Here is a 21,867-nt window from a genome sequence, read left to right as displayed (position 1 = left end):
AAAAAGTCCCACAACACAGTAGGTGGTCTGTGACATTTAAAGTCCTAAAAACAACAAAAAAAAATGTCTCTATTTGTGACTGTAGTGTGTGAAGACAATGATGCTGAGGATTCACATATGACAACAGAAGAGAGCAAAACTGAGACTTCTCAACATTTACCAAAGCCAGAGGAAGAAAAGGTACGTTTTTTTACACCTGAAAAGAATTCAATTACCTTAACTACAGGCTAAAAAAATTATAGGTAACTCAAAATTGAGAAAGAATATATAGATTTTTTTTTGCTAAAAATGCTAAAAGATGAAAAGTGAACTTCTTCTGTACTATTAAGTCAAGTCTAAAAATAAGAGGTTAAATTCACCTATAAAAAAGCATGGATGAAAAATGTTGCTGCCAATGCTAGAATATGATCCAAAAAATTAAATAGACGCTAAATGTGCAGTTTTTAAATTCAATGTCTATATGAACAAACCAGTAAAAAATAGCATATCAAGTTTTGAAAGTAAAGTGAATCCAAGAATGATTTAAAAAAAAGACTCAACTAAGTAGTAAATCCTGCATTTGCTGTAGATGTTAGAATACTGAATGGAAGCATGAGAATGCATCCAGTATTTCTTTTCTATCACACTGATCTACATTCTCTTTTATCCAGCATGTTGAAAATGAGCTACAGTGTCAGTTCAACAAATATGAGCTGAGCCAGGTTGAAGTTGGACATATTCTGCAGCACTGGGACCGAGCCAGGGGCCTGTTGCTGGCCCCTCTTAACCCAGGTCAAACCCATCCATGGTTGGATGAGTTTTCAACAGGAAAACAGGTGATTTATTTTTTTCAGGATCTCTTTCAATCAATTACACTGGACAAATACAAGAGAGAAATTGTGTCGTTAATAATAAGTCTCTGTACTGGATTCCTAACGAAAAGTATCTTCACTTCTCTGAAGTGAAGACTTCAAACTATAAGCTATACATTCACTTAAAAATTGCAACCCTTCTTGCAAAAGAAAGATGTTTTGACTGGCTTAGAACCTCCAACTGTTTCCTTTGTAATATTATGATTGCAGATAGAATAAGAATGCTGAAAGCCATAATAACCGGTTCTAAACATCCAAGAGTTGTAAATGGAGTGGCACATGTAGCCAAAGCTTGCAAAAATACAAATTTTTCAAATTATTTTTGTTTTCATAGTTGATTTGCTGTTTTGATTTGATGGGTTCAGTTTAAAAAAATTAAGTTGGTAAAAGGACTAAAACCTCTTGTTTGAGCAGATTCGAAGTAATTAGTTTAGTGGAACCAGGGGAGGCTTTTTAGATGACATTTGTTTCACCACTCCCCATTTGCACAGCTCCCTGCTGTCCTTAAGAAGAGTAGGAAAGGAGCCCTCAAGAACCTTTCTCCAGTGCCGACTCAGAGAGCAGCATCAGCTGAAGCTGACTACAAGTCGCCCTCACTTGCCATTCCTCAAATTGTCTTGAAAATAATGGAGGGCGATGGAGAAAGTACCTCAGAACAGCTCATCAGCACCCTCCCTCTACCTGATGAGGTACTGCAAACATTATTTACACCTGGCTTGATGCTTACACTCAGTTTTATTTTTGCTAAACACTGTTTTACTTTCTTTAGGTGTTAGATGATTTGGGGTTAGGACCAGGTGGACCCCCGATACCTCCTGCCACTATGTTCTCTGTTGTTCCTTTCCCCACATACAGAGACCAAACCAAGGTTCAACAGACATGCTTCCGATTCCTGCTTCCCCCTATCCCAGATGAGGAAGAAGAGAGCAAAGATGTAGAGGAGGAAACACAATTATCTCTAAAGGTTTTTTTCATTTTCCACCAAAAACATATCGTAACATTTGATAAACACACATTCTGAGAACCAAATTATTCTGTTGACTGTTTTGTGCTCTTTTAGGAGGGGTCAACAGCCTCCAAAATTCTCAAAAGAAGCAGTTTCAAAGAGAGCGCAGTGCCAAAGGACAGACATCAAAAGGTCAAAGAGGTCCAGAAGAGCAAGAGAATAAATTCCAGCAAGACTAGAGAAAAGAGCTTGGATGGGACACGAGAAGAAAGAAGGCAAGAGCAGCTCACATACTACAAAACTTCAACTGTTTTGCTTTTGTTCAAGTGTATTGATTGTCTGCACTCTTTGTTTAGCCTGAGCACATTTCGATGGGTTGTTCCAGCTGGCGGGGAGGTAGGTCTGAAGGTCTGGTTCTACTCAGAAACACCTGGAAAGTTTGAGCAAACCTTCAACTTTGAGCTTGTGGGGACCCGGAAACTCTACCAGCTGACCTGCAGAGGACTGTGCAGCTACCCTTCAATCTGCAAAGACTACATGTGAGTCTACTTCGTTTGACCGAACTCCACCGCTGAAAAAATAGAATCATAAAATTATAATTATTAAACATTAAGAAAAAAAAAACTATAATGGGAGCCGGTTTAGCTCGTGCTGGTTTGCAGCGCCTTCCGTCCGTGAAACCAGGGTTCGACTCAGGGCTGCTCCCTCTTCCCTTCTCTACCTCTGTGCCGGTTCCAAGCCCAGTTTGAGAAGGTTGCGTCAGGAAGGGCATCCGGCGTAAAACATTGCCAAGTTTACCATGCGACTTGTTCGCTGTGGCGACCCCTGATGGGAGAAGCCGAAAGAGGAAGAAGAAGAAAAAAAACTATAAGAAGCTGTTCTGATTGTGCCTTTTTTTCCCCTTTTATACCATGAATTTAGCATGTTTTTCTCCACAGGACCTTGTTTGCCAAGAGTAAGAAAGTACCACGAACACAGAAAGGCCTTCAGAAAACGTATGTGATAAAACCTGGATACTTTGAGTTTGGGCCTTTACTCTGCAGCAAAAGCAGAGACAGGTGAGGACAGAGTCATGCTCAAATTTGCTTTAATATCATGGATTCCGTCCTTTAACTGCAGATCATCGTGTTTGTGCTCAGGTACAAGGATGGCAGATACCCAGAAAACACAGTGAAGCTTTTAATTCACAACAACTCAAGTCTAGAGGCAGAGATCCACTTTACCTTCCAACATGACACTCATGCTGCTACATTTCTGCTGGACCCCCCAACCATGACACTCAAACCTGACCAGAAACAGGTGCCCCCCCCCCCTTACCTATCGTCTTGATTTTTTTTTTATTTTTTTTTTTTGACCGTTGTTTCCTCATTTCACTGAAAGAATTGTGTTCTTCTAGGAGCTGACAGTGTGGGCCTACCCAACAAAAGAAGGAGAAATGAAGGACTGCATTGTTTGTCAAATCAGGGATAATCCTGAACCTGTTATCATCAGTCTGTCCTGCTGGGGGGTCCGGCCAGAGCTGGAGTTAGACAACAAGCACTTGCACTTTGGAAAGGTTCTGGTACACAGGTACCATGGTGCTTAAAAGCATAAACAACTGATAACAATATATGTTATATATGTTATATAATAACATATACCATATATAGCAATATATGGTATATAACTTTTATAATCATCTCACCTGGTTCATATGGTTTTTTTGTTAGGGAGGAGAGCCACAGTGTGAACGTTCTCAATAAGACAGTTCTACCAGTGTGCTGGAGACTTCAGGGTGTGGAGGAGTTAGGTGATGAGTTTCTGGTGCCACAGGATCAGGGTATTGTCCCACCAAACACCTCTGTCCCCATATGCATGAACTTTAAAGCCAAGAAACCACTTGCTGTCAAGAAGATCCTACGTTTGGAGGTGAGTTAAACACATCTCAGAGGATCATTTTTAGATACTTAAAGATGATAACACAGATCTATGCAGTAGCTAGCTGATGGGATTTTTTTTGTTTCAGGTGTCAGATATGGAAAATATTCTTGGAATTGTTCAAACTGAAAACATTATTGTCTCTGCTGAAGCCTACAACATCGAAGTGGAGATCACACCAGGTAGCATCTGTCACAGTTTTGTAGAGGTTTGGTTTTATTTCAGAATGTAACTGCTGGCATTTTTAATGTATACTGGTATAATTAAACTGGTATTTGTTTCAACAAACTGAAAACAAACCACTCCCATTGCTGTTGCCTTTACAAACAGTTGCTAGTTTCATTTTGTTAGGGTTCTTGGATTCACATGAGCTATGGCACACTTGAACTTAAGTTTTCTCAATTACACAAAAAGCTGTCACTCAGTCATGACTATCCTCCATTCTTTAAATTTAAAAACAAAATCTTTAAACATGCAGAGAGAGACCTGCGTGATTTGATTTAACTGGGAAATTAATTTTATGGAGACTTACTTTTAAAACGTTTAATATCCCTTTTAAACTACATTTTTATCTATCGAAAATTATTTCCAGTAGACTTTTAATAATGCTTGTTCAGTTTTTAGTCACAATCAAAAAGCCTGGGTCATTTTTAACACATATTTTCTGCTGAGCGGCAGTAGCTCATTAAAAATTCCCCACTGATTTGTGGGTGGGATTGTTGGCGTGAAAGTGATTCTCCACTGATATCCCATCATCCCTTTGTTTACATTGTCTCCCGCTAGCTTACAGCCCCTCACAACCCCTACCTAACATTACAGGTGCAACAAAACCGGAGAGCAATATTAGAGCATTCCACGCAGCCTCCACGCTGCAAGAAAATAGTACGGGACCTTTAGAAGGAAACATGTTGTATACCACAGCTAAAGAGAAAGACAAAAAGATTTTGTTTTGAGTCAGATGCCAGCACAGATGAGGAAAATGTATCTATTTGTCTACAAGTGGATGCATCAGAATGGAGCAGAGCAGAGAGACTTTGGCCCTTCCATCGCAGTTGCTGCATCACAACTGAGAGCTTTTACAAATGGGTTTTTATCTGCTCCTGATCCATCACAGTTTGAGTAGGGAAATACTCTGAAAAACAGTTTTAATCTTACATTTCTTCTACATATGTCCTCCATCATGTGAAAAATGTTACAGGAACATGTTAAAAATACCAAAAACACCCTTTTCATTGTAATGGGTCTTTAAACTGATTCTTGCGGTAAAAAGTCCCAGTTATTTTATTTAATGACAACAAAATAATTCTAAATTGTCTGCCATTGTTTATTTATGATTGAAAAATCTAGATTTTCTTGTTAATGGTCCAATTAATATTTTGATTAGTCAACTGATTCTTTGTTTGCAACAGATTGCATCCTAGACTTTGGAACCATCCGAGTCTCTGAAGAGGTCAAACTTCCTCTAAGGCTGAAGAACAAGGGAAAGTATTCATTAGCTTTCAAGTAAGTTTACCAGCATTCTCTGCATCCTCCCAACTCCATCCAGCAGAGTTTAAACACCTTCGCTTTAAAAGAAAAAAAAATCCGTGTTCATGTTTTCTTCTTTTTGTTTCACAAAGGTTTGTGTTTGATCAGACCCCCAAAAGGCCAAAACTGGACTCCATTTTCACAGTGTCCCCCCAGAGTGGATCTCTAATGCCTCAAGACAAGTCTATAGGAGTGTGGGTCACCTGCAGACCCGATAAGGAAGTCCTCCTCGTTAAACAACCCATCTTGCATTGCCAGGTGTGAGGCGATCATCTTTTTGTTATGCGCATTTTATTACTAACAGGTTTATATTCCCAGAAAAGCTAAAAAAAATGTTATTTCTAGCTTCCACTCAAGACAAAATAAAACAGTGTCACCTCTTGAGATCTTTTGAAATGTAAATAATAGTGCACCAAGGTTCTAACTTACCGGTACATAAATTGACACAGAACATTTAAAACATACGACATAACGAGTCAGAGTTGATATTTTTTTGGAGAAAGCTGGAAATAATTTGAAACACCTTCTAAAAAACAGAATAATTTCGATCAGTTAGTTTTTGTGTTTTTTGTGAAAAATTCCCCTGCAAAAACATTTACCGGATTTATTAACAATCACGCTAACTACAAAATTGGATTGGATTGGAAATGGTTTATTTCAGTCAACCAATGCAAGAATAATGCACAAACAATACAATCAACAATTTTGCATCCATAAAAGACGAATTAAACATACTGTAGGATGATTAATCATCAAATTATAGATTGCTTGAAAGGGAGTAGAAGGAAGCTAAGTAAAACTATGATTTCAACAAACTGTTATTCAAATATTGTTCACAGAGAGGCTTATCACAGCTCTGGTCTATTTGCCTTTAAATCCAAGTTTTACAAATGTTTTTCTTATGATTTCATAATTTTCCAAGAGGACTAACAGAAAAAACATGTTTGCAGGTGATTGATCCTAACACTGGGAAGGAGGACAAAGTCATTGAAGTCATAGAAATCAAGATTTCCGTTCAATCTTTCTTCTCCAGGTTATTATGCTCTTTAACATGTTTCTAAACAGCCTCATCATCTTCACAGTTTTAGTGTTGCACCTAAAATTGGAAACAAATGCTAAATATTGTGCCCACACTGCAAACATTTTCTGTTTTCTCTGCAGATATGAGATCACGCCTGCTTGTGACATCAACTTTGGCCCACTTGTTTACGGCTCTAAAAAAAGCCAAACTCTCACCATTGAAAACAAAGGTGTCTTTGAGTTCAGTTTTGACCTGGCCGCCCAAGCAAAACCAGGGTGAGACAGCACACAACGTTATCATGAAGCCCAGACACAATAGATGCTAAAAGCTGGATTTAATTTTTCTTTGTGAACATACATTTAAATCTAGAAGAAGAAACTTGGAATATACCAAACCCCATTTCCTGACTCCATGTTTCACAGACCAACTTTAGTATTTAAACTAAATTTGAACAGTACAACCATTTCAAGAAATTAATCAATTTTGTTAAAAGCTAAAGCTTCTCTTTTTAAATATGAACCAATACCCAGAATAGTACAAACACACAAAGACATGGCTGGCAGCCATCTGGATGGAAACAGTTCAGATATTTGATTCACCTTTTGTGAGACACATCAATGCATGAAAGTAAAAGTTATCAGGCACAATCTGTGGCTTAAAAAATAGGCAGGTTTTCACCTATAAATGTCTTACCTGCAGCATAAGCAAGATGACATTTTAATTGTTTTTGAACTTAAATAGATGTTATGAATAATAGCTGAGATTTTAGAAGCAAAATTTTGTTTTCCTGTTCTGGGTTTAGGGCTAAGATCCCATTTGGAGACAGTGTTTGTGCAAAACCAGTCAATGCCAGTCTCAAACAGCGAAAAGAATCCTTCCAGAAAGACTCAAATATTTTCCAGGTAAGTGACTGCAGGGGCTTTAATACATTATTTTCTCTTCAGGAGTCCTGGTACTCTTACCTTTTACTCCCCCTGATTTTTATCCAATGTGTCCTTTTTAGAATCGACTCAGCATGGGGGTGTTCTCACTCTTTCCGTCCGTGGGAAGCCTGCAGCCTGGATGTCAGCAGCTCATCACTGTGGACTGTGGAGCTGAGCTGCTGGGCTCCTTCAGCCAGAGTTTGTTGATTGACATCAGCGGTCGTGACCCTTCAGATCACAACAGCGGCATTCCATACAGACTGCTGGCTGAAGTCTGCAGGCCAGGTGAGACCAGTGAGGATGATCTGAACACCTGTGCAAAAAGTGGCTCAAAATCACAACCCCTCCAAGATTCACTTTGGAAACATTAACATTGATTTGTTATGAAGATGTAAACTCATCAATGTGCATAAAGTGGAACAAATGAATTTCATCTTTCAACCAAGAAATTAGTTATATAGGTTATTGACTCTTCCACTTGTTTTAGACTTGTGATAGGTTACTACATTCACTGGAATCCCCTGTTCAATACAGTATATTTTCCTCATACGTCTGCTCAGTCCTTCTTGTTTTTCCCTTTTCTCTTATAAACATCTCCGGGTGACCCTTTTATATTTATTCTTTCCAAAATATTTTAAAAATTGCAAAATATTTTTTGGATCTCATCACTTTCTGCCCATAACAACAAAAACTATTCTTAAAAGTTAGCAAATATGAAAAATGATAAAAATCTATCAAGAGAATAGATTGAAAGGGTTATATTGAAACAAAATCACATTTTTTGGCATAAACTTTTATTATATGGAAAAGAAAATTATATTATAAATACATATGAGAACTTGATATGCTGTTAGAAATGAACTGATAAGGCAAACCGTTGGAAAAAAAGAGATTTCAGTTGTTCTCTTTCTTAATTTTGTTGCTGATTCAGGCATACTGTTAGACATGACCTCCATCTTTGAGGAGCACCATCTGTGCCAGCACAGCAGCCAGCTCTCCTCTGAACCGTTCTGCAACGCTGCTGGCATTTACGTCCTGAATGAGAACAAGTTCATCTTCAACAAGGTCCTTGTTGGTCAGACTGCCAAGGCCCGCTTCCGACTCACCAATAACAGCAAGGTTCCCTGTGTTCTCAGCTTGGCGGTCAGAAACGTCGGCGCCAAGGTGACACTTTTAAAGCTTTATTTGGTCAGAAAGTTGGAAAGTCGTAAATGATCACTAAATCCTGCTTTTCTTTACAGGTTTTCCGACACGGAGATGTGTTTGATTTGGTTGCTACAACTCTAAGCGTGCCCAACCAGTCCCACGCATTTGCTGTTGTCACCTTCACTCCTCCGAGCATTCAGCAGTACAGCGCTGTGTTTGAGGCCACAATAGAGGGAACCTCAGGGTAAAAGAAGACCACTGTTGTGTGCCCTGCTTTTGACTGCTGGTTTTTCTGCTTACATGTTCCCCAAATTCTGATAATTGTCCAGCCTCTGAAGCTTTTGAATCACTTTAGGGATGATAAAAACAAAAGAATAGAAATTAATTGGAGAAGTCTGGTCAACAATTCTGATTTCATCTAGTAATACATAATTATCTCATTTTGCTCTTTTAAATCTTAAAATATCAAATAAAAATAAAGATCATGTAGAATAGAGTTGCAGGGTGTTTGGAGAAAACAGGAGACCAATCCCAGGTGAAGTCATTTTCTCTTTTAGAGACCATAAGCCAAGGACAGCAGAAGATTGTAGTCTGTTTTGGAGCCCGATAGATTAACTGACACTGTTGTAGGCATTTAGAAAAAACATTTCCAACAAAAATTGAACAAGTGTTTGAAATACATTAAGCAATTGAGTATTAAATCTTAAGGTAACATCAGAATAACAGGCAAATCTGATCAGAGATTGAAACACGTAAAGCAATGCTGAAAAAACATTAGATATCTGAAATGCATGTATTTTTGTCCCTTCTTGTATTTTAGTTTTTTCTATTACTTACAGTTATTAGATTGTTTTTATGTAAACTGGTTCTATGCCTGCCCCAAGTCTAGCTAAAAATAGTTTTCTGTTGTATTCCAGAATGGCTACTGCCCTTAAAAGTAAAGTGCTGGAGTTTGAAGTGGTTGGAGAAAGCACTCTTCCCAGTGTGTGCGTGCTGCGCCCAGCTCTGAAAGACAGCACCAAAAATCCCCTGCTGCAGTTCAGACGGGTTTGGGTTGGACGGAGCGTTACACTACCTCTGGTTCTGCTAAATGATGGAAATGTTCCAGCTGAGGTGAGAGGACAAAATCTGTTGTTTTTTTTTCCAAAATGAATGACATGGAAAATATTAAATAGGAAATCGGAAATGTCTCTTTGAGAGTTTTGAGATCAACATTTCCTGTGTAGATCCAGATCGACATGCTGGATGAAAACAGAGTTTTTACCCTGAAAGCTGGATCTGACCACAACATCAGCTCCATCCAGTCCCTGGAGCTCAACTCCTCAGCAGACTCAGGTAACAGTTAAAGATGTTGGATCCTGTCTGAACAAATGACACAGCTGTATTCAACTTAGTTTAGAATTTGTGAAGAAGCTAAATGAATTAATGAATTCATTTTCTTGATTAAAAATATTACTAGATTGATTACCCCTGTTTTTGAAGGAAAAAAAAAGATTTTGTGTTTTAGAGGAAAATTGTATTTACACCTTTTTAGTAGAATTTTATTTGTTGAACTTTAAATCTGGTTACTCGACTTCTGGCAGCAAACACAGTAATAAACCCTTTAGAGGATTTATTTAAAATTTAAGTTATTTGTTTGTTTTTCATCTATATGCTTATAATTGTTAAAAGAACAACTTCTGTTGAACAAAGAACTGATGATGGCCATTTTCCTGCTGGATTTTATGGTACACAATGTAATTCTGGATTTTATCAGTCTGAAGCTGCACATCAGCCCCACACCATCAAACTACCACCACCATGATTGGCTTTTGCTCTGATATTCTTTTTTATGAAATCTTATTGGTTTGACTCCAGATGTAGTGAGACCTGACCGTTTATTACCTGATTTTATTTCCAGCTATGAAAAGAAAATCATGTATGTCTTTGCTTTTAAGTAGATGCTACATGTAGGTAATTTGGGAGCTGAAGTGGTTTGTTGTATATTTGCAACAACAGGCATTAGGGAGTTAAAACTTTAAAAAAGTTTCTACTTTGTCTCCTCATTCACAGAAAATTCATTTGAAACATGAACATTCTGATCTTTTTCATGAAATCAGAGGCAAGCCTTTGTGTTCTTGCTGCTTTGTAGCATATTTTTTCTTGAACTCACCTTTCAGAGCATCTCTTTCTAATTACTGTTTAGTTAATTCTGACTTGAAGAGAATCAAGTGAGGCCTACAGATTCATCCATATTCTTCTGCTTCTTTATGAGCCCCTGAAGGAGTCTTTATTTTCTGTTCTTTGAAGGTTTTTTTTCCCTCTGGTGAGTTCCTAAAAAGATTCTCCAGTTTACCGTATGCGTGCATACAGGTCTCTGTAGTTCCAGAGCTGCAGTCAAGTCTTTAACCTTTTCTGATTAAAACATGTTCCTAAACCATAACACTTTTTGTTTCACCTTAACAATAATAAAAGTATATGTATGTAAATGCTACACAAACTAATCAGAGTACACTGTCCACTCCATATCTAAACAGAAAATGTGTCATCAAGAAAAAGCAAGTACAATTTACTTTAAAGGGAAAATAATCAGCTTATTTTGAGCGACATCGAAAGGAGCCAGCTGGGGTGGCTCGGGCATCTAGTCCGGATGCCCCCTGGACGCCTCCCTGGAGAGGTGTTCCGGGCATGTCCCACTGGACGGAGGCCCCGGGGAAGACCCAGGACACGCTGGAGAGACTACGTCTCTCGGCTGGCCTGGGAACGCCTCGGGGTCCCCCCAGAGGAGCTGGAGGAAGTGGCTGGGGTGAGGGAAGTCTGGGCATCTCTGCTCAGTCTGCTGCCCCCGCGACCCGGTCCTGGATAAGCGGAGGAAGATGGATGGATGGATGGATGGATTTTGAGCGATGGGACCCCTGGGCTGGGGAGACCTGGGGCCTCATTTATAAAACTTTGCGTAGGATTTGCGTCAGAAGTGGCGTACGGATGAAACATAGGACTGCATATGCACAGAAATATTCGGATTTATAAAACCGTGCGCACGCACATCCTACGCATCTTTCCCTTAATAAATCACCAAACCGGAGCGCCAGATGCACCGGGTGACACGCGTGGTTCCTCCGAGTGCTCCTCTGTAATGCCGGGCCCAAAAGCCCGCAGAGGTCCAAGAGGACGGCTCGAGGAAGTCGGAACCGGCTCATAAGCCACTCGTCCTCGTTTGCCAGCAAGTCTTCTTGCTGTCTAAAGATGCGTTCTCTCCGAATTCTTCCATTTGCCACATCTTCTAAGTGCGCAAGATCAGCCATTGTGCGTCATTACGCATTGTGATGGGGCATTTTATTTCCATCCATTTATTGCATCTGACAAGCTACAGATGTCGGTAATTGTTGAGCGCAGCTCCGATCTTTCATCCACGTGGTGGATAGATGAAGAAGACTCCGGGACAGGATCAACTTTAGCCTCCTCTAGGCATATTTATTAACCATTGAGCACGGAACAAATTCGTCTCTCTCGTACATCAGGGCTCATTCATTTAGCGAGTGATGTCATCAACCCTCGACACAGAAATACCAGAACAATGACTCATGGGAACAGAAGTGACTCATGGAAAATGGAGTAGAAAGAGTGAATTAGTATACATTCAATACTTAACAGTAATAATCAACGTGGAAATGGGAAATTGATCAGCGCAAATGTAATTTCTTGTTGCTTTGTGAATGGTTGAAAAATACGCCATACATTGTTTTATCAAAGATAAAACAAACTAAAGGCTTATGTATGAATACCATAATTCCATAGCTTATGAAGAAATGTTTTAATATGAAAACAACTTCCCTAGTGGACAATTAGTACGTCTGTCCGTCCGCACGCCCGCACCTATATCTGCCCCGCCAGACGGACACCCTGACGAGAATCTCAGTTTTGCACATTATTTCGTTCTGTTAACTATATTATTTATGAGGATGAATTGCACAACATGCCAATATTGCAGAACATATTTCACTTTTCTTTTTGCAAATAACTGTTCATTTGAATTTCTGTTGTAATTTTCGTTTGATTTTTTTTTTTTTGTTTCACTGCTGATCGATCAAACGGGTGTTCGTGTAGGCTGTTAATTGAAAGACTTGCTTTGTGAAGTCTTAATGTTATTTATGAGAGGCAGTGTTGTCATTTTCACTTTCACGTGTTTCTTCCATCTGCCGACGGTGTCGCCGTTTCTCATTTCACCCGTTTTTGTGCGCAGGCCTGGGTCAGAGCTTGCGTGAAGGACCGCACATTTTCCCGTCAAGTTTGCTTTTTATAAATCTCAACTACTGCGTAGAGAGTGGCGTACGCCTTCTTTTGTGCATACGCAACGTTTATAAATGAGGCCCCTGGGCTCAATGCTGGGGTTGCTGGGGGATGGTTGTTTCATCAACTGGGGGCCAGTCTAGCAGCCATCCCTGACTTACCCTCTTCCTCATATAATCATTTATAAGGGTGAGAGGGTCAGCCTGCGATGCACCTTGGGGGGAGGAGCTACTTTGCAGTGGTCCCATAGTTGCCACATGGATACGGGCCCCTCCCCCCTCGGTTTTAATTGTACCTTAGAGATGTTGAACCCTTGGTAGGGGGATGCTTGGACATCACTGCCAGCAAGCAGGAGATGCTGGCATATTTCAGCTTTTGTTGTATTAACAGACAATTCTGTCACTGAGTGAAACTTCATTTTTGTGCAGAGCCTCAGATAGTGCACAGAGCCATCCTGAAGATGAACCCTGGTGAAACAGCTGAATTTGAAGTTAGCTTCTGCTCTAATAAACCACTGAGTGTCAAAGCAAAGATGTCAGTGCAAGTGAAGGACAACCAGTACAGCGGCATCATAATCCAAGTGACAGGAGAGGCTTACCAGGAAGTGGTCTCTTTGGATATCAACATGTCAATTTATGATGTTGATGTGGAAGAAGGTATGAAAACAAAGAAATTTTTTGTGGGAGAGAAAGGCAGGAATAAGATGTTGTCAGTAGGACTTTAATGGTGCTTTTGAATAGACTACTCTTTCTCCATCAAAGGTAATTATGAGCTCCTGCATTTTGGGGAGTGCCATGTGGACCATCCACACCACAGACATTTCACCATGACTAACCACAGCAGAAACCAGGCACTGAGGTTTGAGTGGCCTCCCAGTGGACATCATGTTCACATTTCTCCACAGGTAGAAACGGGTAGACTTTTCTAGACACTTTTGGCACATTGACCCGATTCCCTTAATATATTTCAATTAACATTTATTATTTTTAAAACACATGACCAAACCTTGTAAATGAGTAGTCTTGTTTAATTGTAATCTTTATCCTTTCTGCACTTTGTTACTCTCCAAGTTTTAATTGTTTAGTTTATTATTTGTGTGAATTGTTGTCTTTTTTACCTTCTACCTTTAACAAAACAAAACGTTCAGCTGACCTCTTCACATGTGCTTTGATTGTGCTTCTGTGACAAGTAATGTTTTTGTTTAGTTGAATTCTGATTAATAAATTGGTTGTTACTGAATTAATTTAAACACAATTAAATTGTAAGAACACAGGAGCTCTGAACCCCTGAAAATATAGCTTTGGCTGTAGTTAGAAGGTAAATTATTTAGGGTCTATTGCTGCTTAAATTATAAAAATGTTATTTAGTTCAGTTCTGGGGTCAAAGGCTGAACAAAAAAACTGGACACGCAAATAAAAGTTTGGACTCAGATGTGAGTGTATAAAGAGGATCGTGTTACTGTTGTCAAAAGGCCTGAAGTGGAAGATTTAACCAAGATTAGGCGTTTTGTTCATTTTGTTCCTGTCTCAGTTTAGCAAAACTTTTTCATATATTCAAAAATAAAGCTTTGTTTTTTGGAAATTCCGCCATGGAAAGGTTTGGTTATAACTTGTGTTTTTCTTTTAAAGGTTGGGCACCTTCATGCTGGTTGTTCTAAAGAAGTGACCGTCACCTTTAGAGCCAATCAGCCAGTGACTCTGAAGAACCATCCGATCAAGTGTAAAGTATGTCAGGTGGAGTTCCAGCAGCCGATAGAGCAAGTGAGTGACTGGGATGACCGCCAGAAAACTGTTCAGTGGCAGAATGCCTCAAAGCAGGCTTCAGAATCAACACAGCAACCTGTGAGTAGTAAAGTTTGCATGGTTACTGTTACAGAGATATGTGTGATGATCAGTTGTAAGTTCATGCTTCTCCATTTGTGTTGTTGCAGACCAATCCAGAGCCCAGCTACTCTGTGGTTGAAGGCTCTCAGATGGAGTTGAAGTTATGCATCAGTGCAGTTTGTGATTATGCCAAGTTCAGCTGCAGCAACAACCGCATTCACTTCAAAGACACTATGCTTTTCCAAACCAGGATCCACCAGTGAGTTAGGCTTTAGTCCTATCTGTAGCATCAAAATGTAATCTTCTGCATCTCTTTTGCTCACTCTCATAGGTAATCCCTGAATTGGTTTATTGTCGTTTGTACACAATATTCTGCACAGGCTGAAGTTAACAAATGAGGGCCGCGTCAAAGTGGAATTCTCCTGGAAAGTTTTCATGGAATCAAGCAGCAGTGCTGTGAAGCATCATGAAGGAAGTAATACCAAAGATTTATCAAACATCTGTTAATTTCATCTTTTAAAAAAAAAAAAGATCTAAATGTTCTACAATGTTCTGTTTGTCACAGCTGGAAGCTCCCGCTCTCCACCTGGCAGCAGGTCAGAGGGACCTGCAGTCCGTCCCTCCAGTGCTCTGGCCAGTGTGATGTCTTTCCTCATGACCTCCCCTGAGCTGCCTCCATTCACGGTGGAACCGAGCAGCGGGACCATCAATCCCGGTGTAGCACAGACCTTCACCATCCGCTTCTCACCTGTGGAGGTGACTCAGTTTCATGGAAAGCTCCTCTGCAGGTAAATTCTCTAACTTTGAATTGATGGGTTAATAATTCCTTTCAAAACACCTTCCAGATTTTTAACAAAAAAGGTTTTTTGTTGATTAAAAATACAATTCTTTTTTAAACTTTACCCATAATGCAGCAGATCTGAGCTTATTATTTTTCACCTTTTTCTCAGTATTCCTAACCTGGAAGACGGGAATACAGCTCCATGTATCCCAGTTTATGGTTGCAGCCTGTTGCCCTACTGTCATATTGACATGGAGGACTCAGACTACCTGAGCCGCCGCAGACCTGATCTCCAGGACCCGATCAACCCAAACACCAAAGTTCTAGAGTTCAAAGCTGTTGGCCTCTTGGCAGCATCAACACGGTGATGAAAGGTGACGTCAAAGACATCAATCTCATGTATTTAAGCTTGACTTTCTGTCTGGGTTCACTCTGCAGATGTTTCAGTGTGCTGAACACAACCAGTGAGGTGTACTCATTCAAGTGGAGGTGTGAGGACACGGAGCTCGGCCCCTTCAGCTGTCTCACCCCTAGTGGTTCAATCCAGCCTGGGGGAAAAGTAGAGGTCAGACAGAACTTCTGTAATCACTCAGCTTCATCTTCATCCCTCTGCTTTGTCATCCACATGAATTTTCTCTTGTGGTTATGTCCACAGATGTGTTTTGATTACTTCCCGGAACAGCAGGACCCAGTGGAATCATTCTGGAGCTTTCTGGTTGAGAGTCTCTCACTGAGCCTCCCCTTCCTGTTGGTGGGCACAGCCAGAGAGCCGCTTGTCTTTCTCAACATGCCTCACCTGGATTTTGGAGAAGTGCTTGTAGGTGTGTAAATTGGAGTACTAAGCCTTGCTATGGGAAGTTTGCCTCTGGAAGTTTCCATGAGGACAAAAATATTCTGGACTGCTGGACATCTTCTAGAAAAAAAAAACACTTTCCTGTAGTTTGTGGTTATTTTTTAAGTTTTACATGTGAAATGTTTTGGCTCCCGTAAGGAGGAGGTGAGCAGGAGGAGATGCACGTTTGAGGGGAGTTTATCTACTCAGTTAAAAGTCTAGCCCTATGGATCTGATAGCAAAAAACAATATTGATTGGAGATAAAAAATATTAATTTAGGTATTTAAATATAGGAATATAATCTTCACTGTTCATTTTCTATTTATTCATGATAGTTTGTAGCCTTGTTTGGCTACATCCAAAAATTATAAAACATGTTTAAACATTACTTTTTCACTAAAATAAAGTTTTTCCACTGGTTTTCAATTCATGTTGTACCTGCTGCAGTTCTTAGCCACGATGACATTCATGAGAACTTTTTTTTTTGTTTAAGAAAGTTTTGTCACAAAGAAAGATAAAACAGCAGAATAGGTTATTAATTTTGAAAACACGGATTTGTGACAAAAGATGAAAAAAAGGAAAAAATAAAACAAATAGCAGTGGTTTGAGATATAGTTTATAAATTAAAATAGGATGAGTGGAAACTTCTTTATTGATTTTGGTTTTGAAAATAGAAGGACATCTGTGCAACAAAATATGAAACAGCAAATATGTAAAAAATGCATGAATCTGTTTGATCCTAAAGCAGGCTGTATTCCAGAAACAGTACTAACATGTTTGTGTGCACACAGGTCATACAGTGGAGAGCATAGTTGATCTGGTGAACCGAGAAGAGGAGCCTGTCCACTTCTCCATCCTGCAGTCGTCTCTTCTCTCTGAAGATCAGCAGTCCAGCCTCACTCTGCAGCCCATGAGTGGAAGAGTGGCATCCAAAGATAGGTGAGTAACAGACCACTTGTTGACAGGATTCAAGTCAAATGAAAATACTTGATTAGGGGATGTGGGTTTTGAATGTCTTTTAACAGCCTGCGTGCAATAACATTGACTAGATGCACTTGAAACACAGTTTTCTGTTTGATCCACCATACTTCCTCTATACATGTCGCTCCAGATTGCCTCTGTCCGTGTCTTTCGTGCCATCCGTGGAAGGACCTGTTCATTTCCGACTAAAAATGAAGGTGAAAAAGAAGTCAGAGCTGCTCCATTTGACTGTAAAAGCCGACTGCTTCGCCATAAATGCTTTGCTTCAACTTGGAAAAGCAGATGAACCCTTCAGAGAGGTTGCTCCCAACCTCCAGGAGTCTCTGGACTTTGGAACGGTCAGCAGCACACAAATGCCTAAGTCCTCCAGCCTCACATTAAACACAGCTGTCATTTCTCTCTTCATGACTGTCTGTCTATTATTCCAGGTGGGGATTTTAGAGCTTTCGGTTTGTAATTTCTTGATGTCCAATTTTGCAAGATTCATCTTGGAAGTGAATTTTGAACTCACAGGTCCTGCAGAATTTCTGCAGGACTTAGAAACAAAACCACAAACTGCTGTTGTTGAGGTTGGGAAGCAGCTGCAGGCTTCTCTCCTCTTCTGTCCTCGCAGCATTTGCATCCTGCAAGATGTCCGGCTGGATGTCAAGGTACGAAGTTATTCAACAATCTTAATGAGACAATAAACTAGGTACAGTTTTCCAAAAGAAGTATCAAAATCATACAAATACCGGAATGACAAAAAGGAACTACTAACATTTACAACAAAGTAACAAATTGTAAATATTATTCACTTTGTATCGACTTTCTTTTTTCAATTTTTGTCCGCAGGTGAAGCTTGGACCGACATTTAGCTTCATCATTAAAGGTCAAGCTGTAGCGCCGAGTCTTGAATTCTCCTTCACCAGGTTCAGCTTTGGAAAATTCTTCGTACTCTGTCCTGGAATGACGCCTCCATCCCAAACACTGAAGATTACCAACAAAAGCAAAAGCGACATCAGGTGTTTATGACTCTCATTACAATATATGATTAAAAGTAAAGAGAAAACAAAGAAATGTATTGAAATAAATTTGTGTAATTAGCAGCAGGCACCAAAACACGATATTTATATTATTTTAGGGACAATAAATATTAATTAAAGTTTGGCAAAGACATGATTGATCAGAAGACTATTCTTTACCTGAGAGACATCAAATTCACAATCTCCTTCAGAGACCATCTTCCATCTGACTCTTCATGTTTATTTACTGGTTAAAAAATCATGAAATCAGAGCTTACTTTAAAAAAAAAAAAATCTATTCCTGTATACCTTTTTTTAAAATCTTCTTCAGACCAACAGGCACGTTTTCCCTAAAATGCTCACAAATATGTGATTGTTAAAACTGCTAAAAAAAATTATTGTAGTTTTTAGTATTTATGATTAAAAATCACCATAGAATTAAATGATTTCCAAACCTAAGCAACATTTAAAGATACAGAAGAATTCCTAACATTTTCATTTTATTTTTCTCTTCTCAGCATCGAGTGCCAGTTCAAGAACACCGATTTTCTTCAGGTCGACTTTAAAGCAGAAGTTTTACCTCCTGGAGCTTTAATGGAAGTGCCGGTCACCTTTTATCCTCGTGCAGAATGCAGATACCATGAAAAGCTGACCTTCCTCTTCAATAGTTGCATTCAAAAACAGGTGGAGATTCTTGGGCAAGGTGTTCAGATAAAGGTGAGAAACGTGAAAGTGGGTTATATTACAGAGAAAATCGTTTTTTCTAAAACTTAATTCTCAAAGATTTAGTTGGTTCCACAAATTCTGTTTCTGCACTTCTTTTGTAAACCAAATGGTTTTGTGTATGAATGTTCTGTCAATGTCAACTTTTGAAAATGGAAGTTTCCATTCTACATTCAAACTGTCACTCTGTCTTAGCTGGACGTGGAGGATCGGAGACAGAAAAAACTCAAACTGGGAGCTCTGTTGGGACAGATGGTCAAAAAACAGATCGTTCTTGTCAATCACAGCAGCATTAACCTTTCTTTCACCCTGACTCTCAGCGCAAACACACAACTGGATCTAAAGGTGGGCAAACTCACTCACTAAATACCAAACTTGTACTGTTAATCAGTGAGAGCTGGTCTCTTCCCATCCACCAGGATCTGTCAGTGAGTCCAGCAGGAGAGCTGAAGCTCAGATCCAACGGAGGTTCTTGCACAGTGGAGATTCGCTTCTTGCCTCGTCAGCACATTCCTCCCTTCACTGCTGAGCTGCAGGCGGTGTTGGCAGACCTGTTACACCCCCTGCTGACCATTCAGGGCTGCTGCCAGGTGGCTATTAAAGACACTCTTGGTCATTTTTAATAACAGTCACTTTAAATAAGGCACAAAAATTGATTTTTCATATCAGATTAAGGATAGTTTATTTCTTGAATAACAATTCAAATTTTAAAGAGGCCTGTAGTATTGATTTTACATTCACTGTATTTACTCTAGTATCATAAATGTGTTTTTGATATTTTGATTATTTTGAAAATGAGATTGGGTTTTAAACCTTCAGGGAGTTGAGGTGAAACTAGACCCAGACCAGCTCTCATTTGGAGCTGTCGTGCAGCGTTGTCAGAGCAGAAAGAGGACTGTCATGGTGAACACAGGTGACATTGGTGCCAGGTAGGTATAAAAAGAAAAATTTTGGTTATTTTTAGTAATAGTTGCAAAAAAATATGAATTCTTTGTGCATTCTGGTTCTCCAGGTTCTTTTGGAAGACTGAGAATTTTCCTGCAGAGCTTTCCATCACACCAGCAAAGGGGTATATCTGTCCGGGGATGGAAGTTCCTCTTGACGTTACTTTTGCACCCGTGGAGCTCAGTGGTGACAGCAGATATGAGGATCTGTGTTGTTCTGTAGAGGGCTCCTCTGCTCCACTTACTCTCACTATCACGGCCTCCTGTGTCTCGGCCTCCACAAACAAAGAGGTTAGACTGGGGCACCCTCTGTACGATCTGGAACTACAGGCGAGACTTCCTTTTTGAAGATCATTTCTCTTTTGACATCAATAACAGCTTTGTAAAAATGCCAAGATTTGATAAATATCACACAATTAATTAATAAAAGCGGGTTTTAAAAAGGGAGTAAAATAATAAAATTAGATATTTGCAGGCTTATCTTTTTCTCTCAGCTAATGCCTAAATGCTGTCTTGCAGTACAATTATGTTCTGTAGGAATCCTTAAAGCTCAGCAGCAAATAATGTGAGACATTGATTTGCTCATTTGTATCAGTCAGCAGCTTTGGACAGATTTAAAGATTTTTAAAAACATGCAGTCAACTTTAATTAGCTGAGTACCTCAGAAGTCTGGGAGACTGGGAAGAAGTTAAAGGCAAGAGCTTGTGTTTCATTTCCTCTGCAGAAATCTTGTTTGTTCTCTGTTGTTTCGGAAGAAATTTGATAGACACTCATATGCAGTCACTAGCTTTTTAACCTAGAAAGATGAATATGAAATCCTGCAAGGTTACCCAAATGTTTGAGTTAGTTTAGCTAAGCATAAAGTAAAAAGGCTGTTGAAGCCTCCTGCATGTGTGTGCTCTTTGTGTCTGCAGATGGTGAATTTTGTTTGCCCCGTGCGTAGCTCTGAAACCAAGAGCTTGGTCATCGTCAACCCCACAAACCAGCGCTGCAGGATCACGCCAGTTGTTGAGGGCGAGCATTGGACTGCAGCCATGCTTGTGACCTTTGAACCTCACCAGAACAAAACAGTTGATGTCACATATCAGCCTCTGACCATGACTACAGAAGAAAAGAAACACCTGGTGCAGGAGCAACACCTTTTCATTTCTGTGATGCTTCATTTCACATCTTGTGTGACTAATCGTGGCATGTTTCTGACTTCTTTTTTCAGGGCTCCATCTTTTTCTCCTTCCCAGACGGTAGAGGCCTGATGTACTCTCTGCAGGGAACAGCTGATCCGCCCAGAGCAGAGGACAGCATTGTGAGAGAGATAACTGCTAAAGCGCAGCACACAGAGCTGCTCCATGTCAACAACTGGCTCCCAAGGCAGCAGCGGTAAAAATCAACACCCATTTAACCATTTTCAAAGGCCTTGACCTTTAAAATAGAATTTCAAAATCTAACAAAATATCCCTTATTGGAAATCTGAGACATAATAATTGCCACTGTTTTAATTGGATTATTGTGTTTGATTTGAAGATCTTGTTTGAAGATTGAAGAAAATGTAAAGACCCAGTCCCATGATTTTTTTTGTGCGTTTTTAACATGTTCTTGTGGCAATTTTCTGATAGAGGACATTTATTAGGAAAATTCATCTTAAAATTGCACATCTAAGTATTTCTTTATTCAAATTGTTGTGAATCAGGAGCAGACAAAAAAAATACAGTGTGAAAAAGAACTTATTTGTGATGTAGAAGACACATTGGGCGGGCCACAAGCTCCTTGCTCCGAGCTCTCAGCAACAGTGGGGGCAAGGGGAGCGGTGTTGCTCCACACCAACAATCTCGCCCACAACTCAAAGACATCGCTCTGCAGAAACTATGTCATATAGAACAACACAGGTTTTTTTATTTTAGCTGAAAACAGCATAATCATAACTAAAAGACCACTGAGAACGCTTTTTTTAACAGATCAAATGATCGGAGTGGGTCTTTACGAAAGAAAAATCTTGCTTTTAAGCATAATATATATATATATATGTATGTTTTTAATCAAAAAACCTTTTCTAATGAAAAAATTCCAAGAGATAAAGACGCATAAAGCTTGAGTTATCATCTCCAAGTCTTTTTCTTCCACTCTTTCATACTGTGGTATGAATATTTGTAAGAATGAGAGCCACATTTCTAGAGATTGGTGTTT

The 21,867-nt window shown here is 39.6% G+C and overlaps 1 protein-coding gene across 2 annotated transcripts in view; it reads left to right on the top strand.

The window, feature by feature from the left end:
* hydin (HYDIN, axonemal central pair apparatus protein) overlaps positions 1-21,867 on the top strand; it is an 86,447-nt gene that overhangs the window by 58,269 nt on the left and 6,311 nt on the right. For both annotated transcript variants that reach the window (XM_023955964.1, XM_023955965.1), the window contains exons 50-90: positions 86-180; positions 651-815; positions 1,343-1,540; positions 1,621-1,815; positions 1,912-2,072; positions 2,154-2,336; positions 2,736-2,855; positions 2,937-3,096; positions 3,194-3,366; positions 3,507-3,705; positions 3,803-3,896; positions 5,124-5,217; positions 5,334-5,499; positions 6,192-6,274; positions 6,403-6,537; positions 7,065-7,164; positions 7,266-7,470; positions 8,117-8,349; positions 8,427-8,575; positions 9,249-9,444; positions 9,558-9,666; positions 13,029-13,256; positions 13,362-13,504; positions 14,229-14,441; positions 14,531-14,682; positions 14,804-14,898; positions 14,989-15,211; positions 15,374-15,568; positions 15,643-15,769; positions 15,860-16,025; positions 16,829-16,976; positions 17,149-17,356; positions 17,447-17,668; positions 17,850-18,019; positions 18,538-18,736; positions 18,938-19,087; positions 19,162-19,332; positions 19,562-19,671; positions 19,755-19,977; positions 20,601-20,810; positions 20,900-21,063. In XM_023955964.1, coding sequence (XP_023811732.1) covers positions 86-180; positions 651-815; positions 1,343-1,540; positions 1,621-1,815; positions 1,912-2,072; positions 2,154-2,336; positions 2,736-2,855; positions 2,937-3,096; positions 3,194-3,366; positions 3,507-3,705; positions 3,803-3,896; positions 5,124-5,217; positions 5,334-5,499; positions 6,192-6,274; positions 6,403-6,537; positions 7,065-7,164; positions 7,266-7,470; positions 8,117-8,349; positions 8,427-8,575; positions 9,249-9,444; positions 9,558-9,666; positions 13,029-13,256; positions 13,362-13,504; positions 14,229-14,441; positions 14,531-14,682; positions 14,804-14,898; positions 14,989-15,211; positions 15,374-15,568; positions 15,643-15,769; positions 15,860-16,025; positions 16,829-16,976; positions 17,149-17,356; positions 17,447-17,668; positions 17,850-18,019; positions 18,538-18,736; positions 18,938-19,087; positions 19,162-19,332; positions 19,562-19,671; positions 19,755-19,977; positions 20,601-20,810; positions 20,900-21,063 — 6,730 coding nt within the window. The remainder of the gene's footprint in view (positions 1-85; positions 181-650; positions 816-1,342; positions 1,541-1,620; positions 1,816-1,911; positions 2,073-2,153; positions 2,337-2,735; positions 2,856-2,936; positions 3,097-3,193; positions 3,367-3,506; positions 3,706-3,802; positions 3,897-5,123; positions 5,218-5,333; positions 5,500-6,191; positions 6,275-6,402; positions 6,538-7,064; positions 7,165-7,265; positions 7,471-8,116; positions 8,350-8,426; positions 8,576-9,248; positions 9,445-9,557; positions 9,667-13,028; positions 13,257-13,361; positions 13,505-14,228; positions 14,442-14,530; positions 14,683-14,803; positions 14,899-14,988; positions 15,212-15,373; positions 15,569-15,642; positions 15,770-15,859; positions 16,026-16,828; positions 16,977-17,148; positions 17,357-17,446; positions 17,669-17,849; positions 18,020-18,537; positions 18,737-18,937; positions 19,088-19,161; positions 19,333-19,561; positions 19,672-19,754; positions 19,978-20,600; positions 20,811-20,899; positions 21,064-21,867) is intronic.

The sequence above is a fragment of the Oryzias latipes genome, chromosome 6 (assembly GCF_002234675.1).
Source record: "Oryzias latipes chromosome 6, ASM223467v1".
In the NCBI taxonomy this organism is placed as follows: domain Eukaryota; kingdom Metazoa; phylum Chordata; class Actinopteri; order Beloniformes; family Adrianichthyidae; genus Oryzias; species Oryzias latipes.
This window is presented reverse-complemented; position numbering and strand designations above follow the sequence as displayed.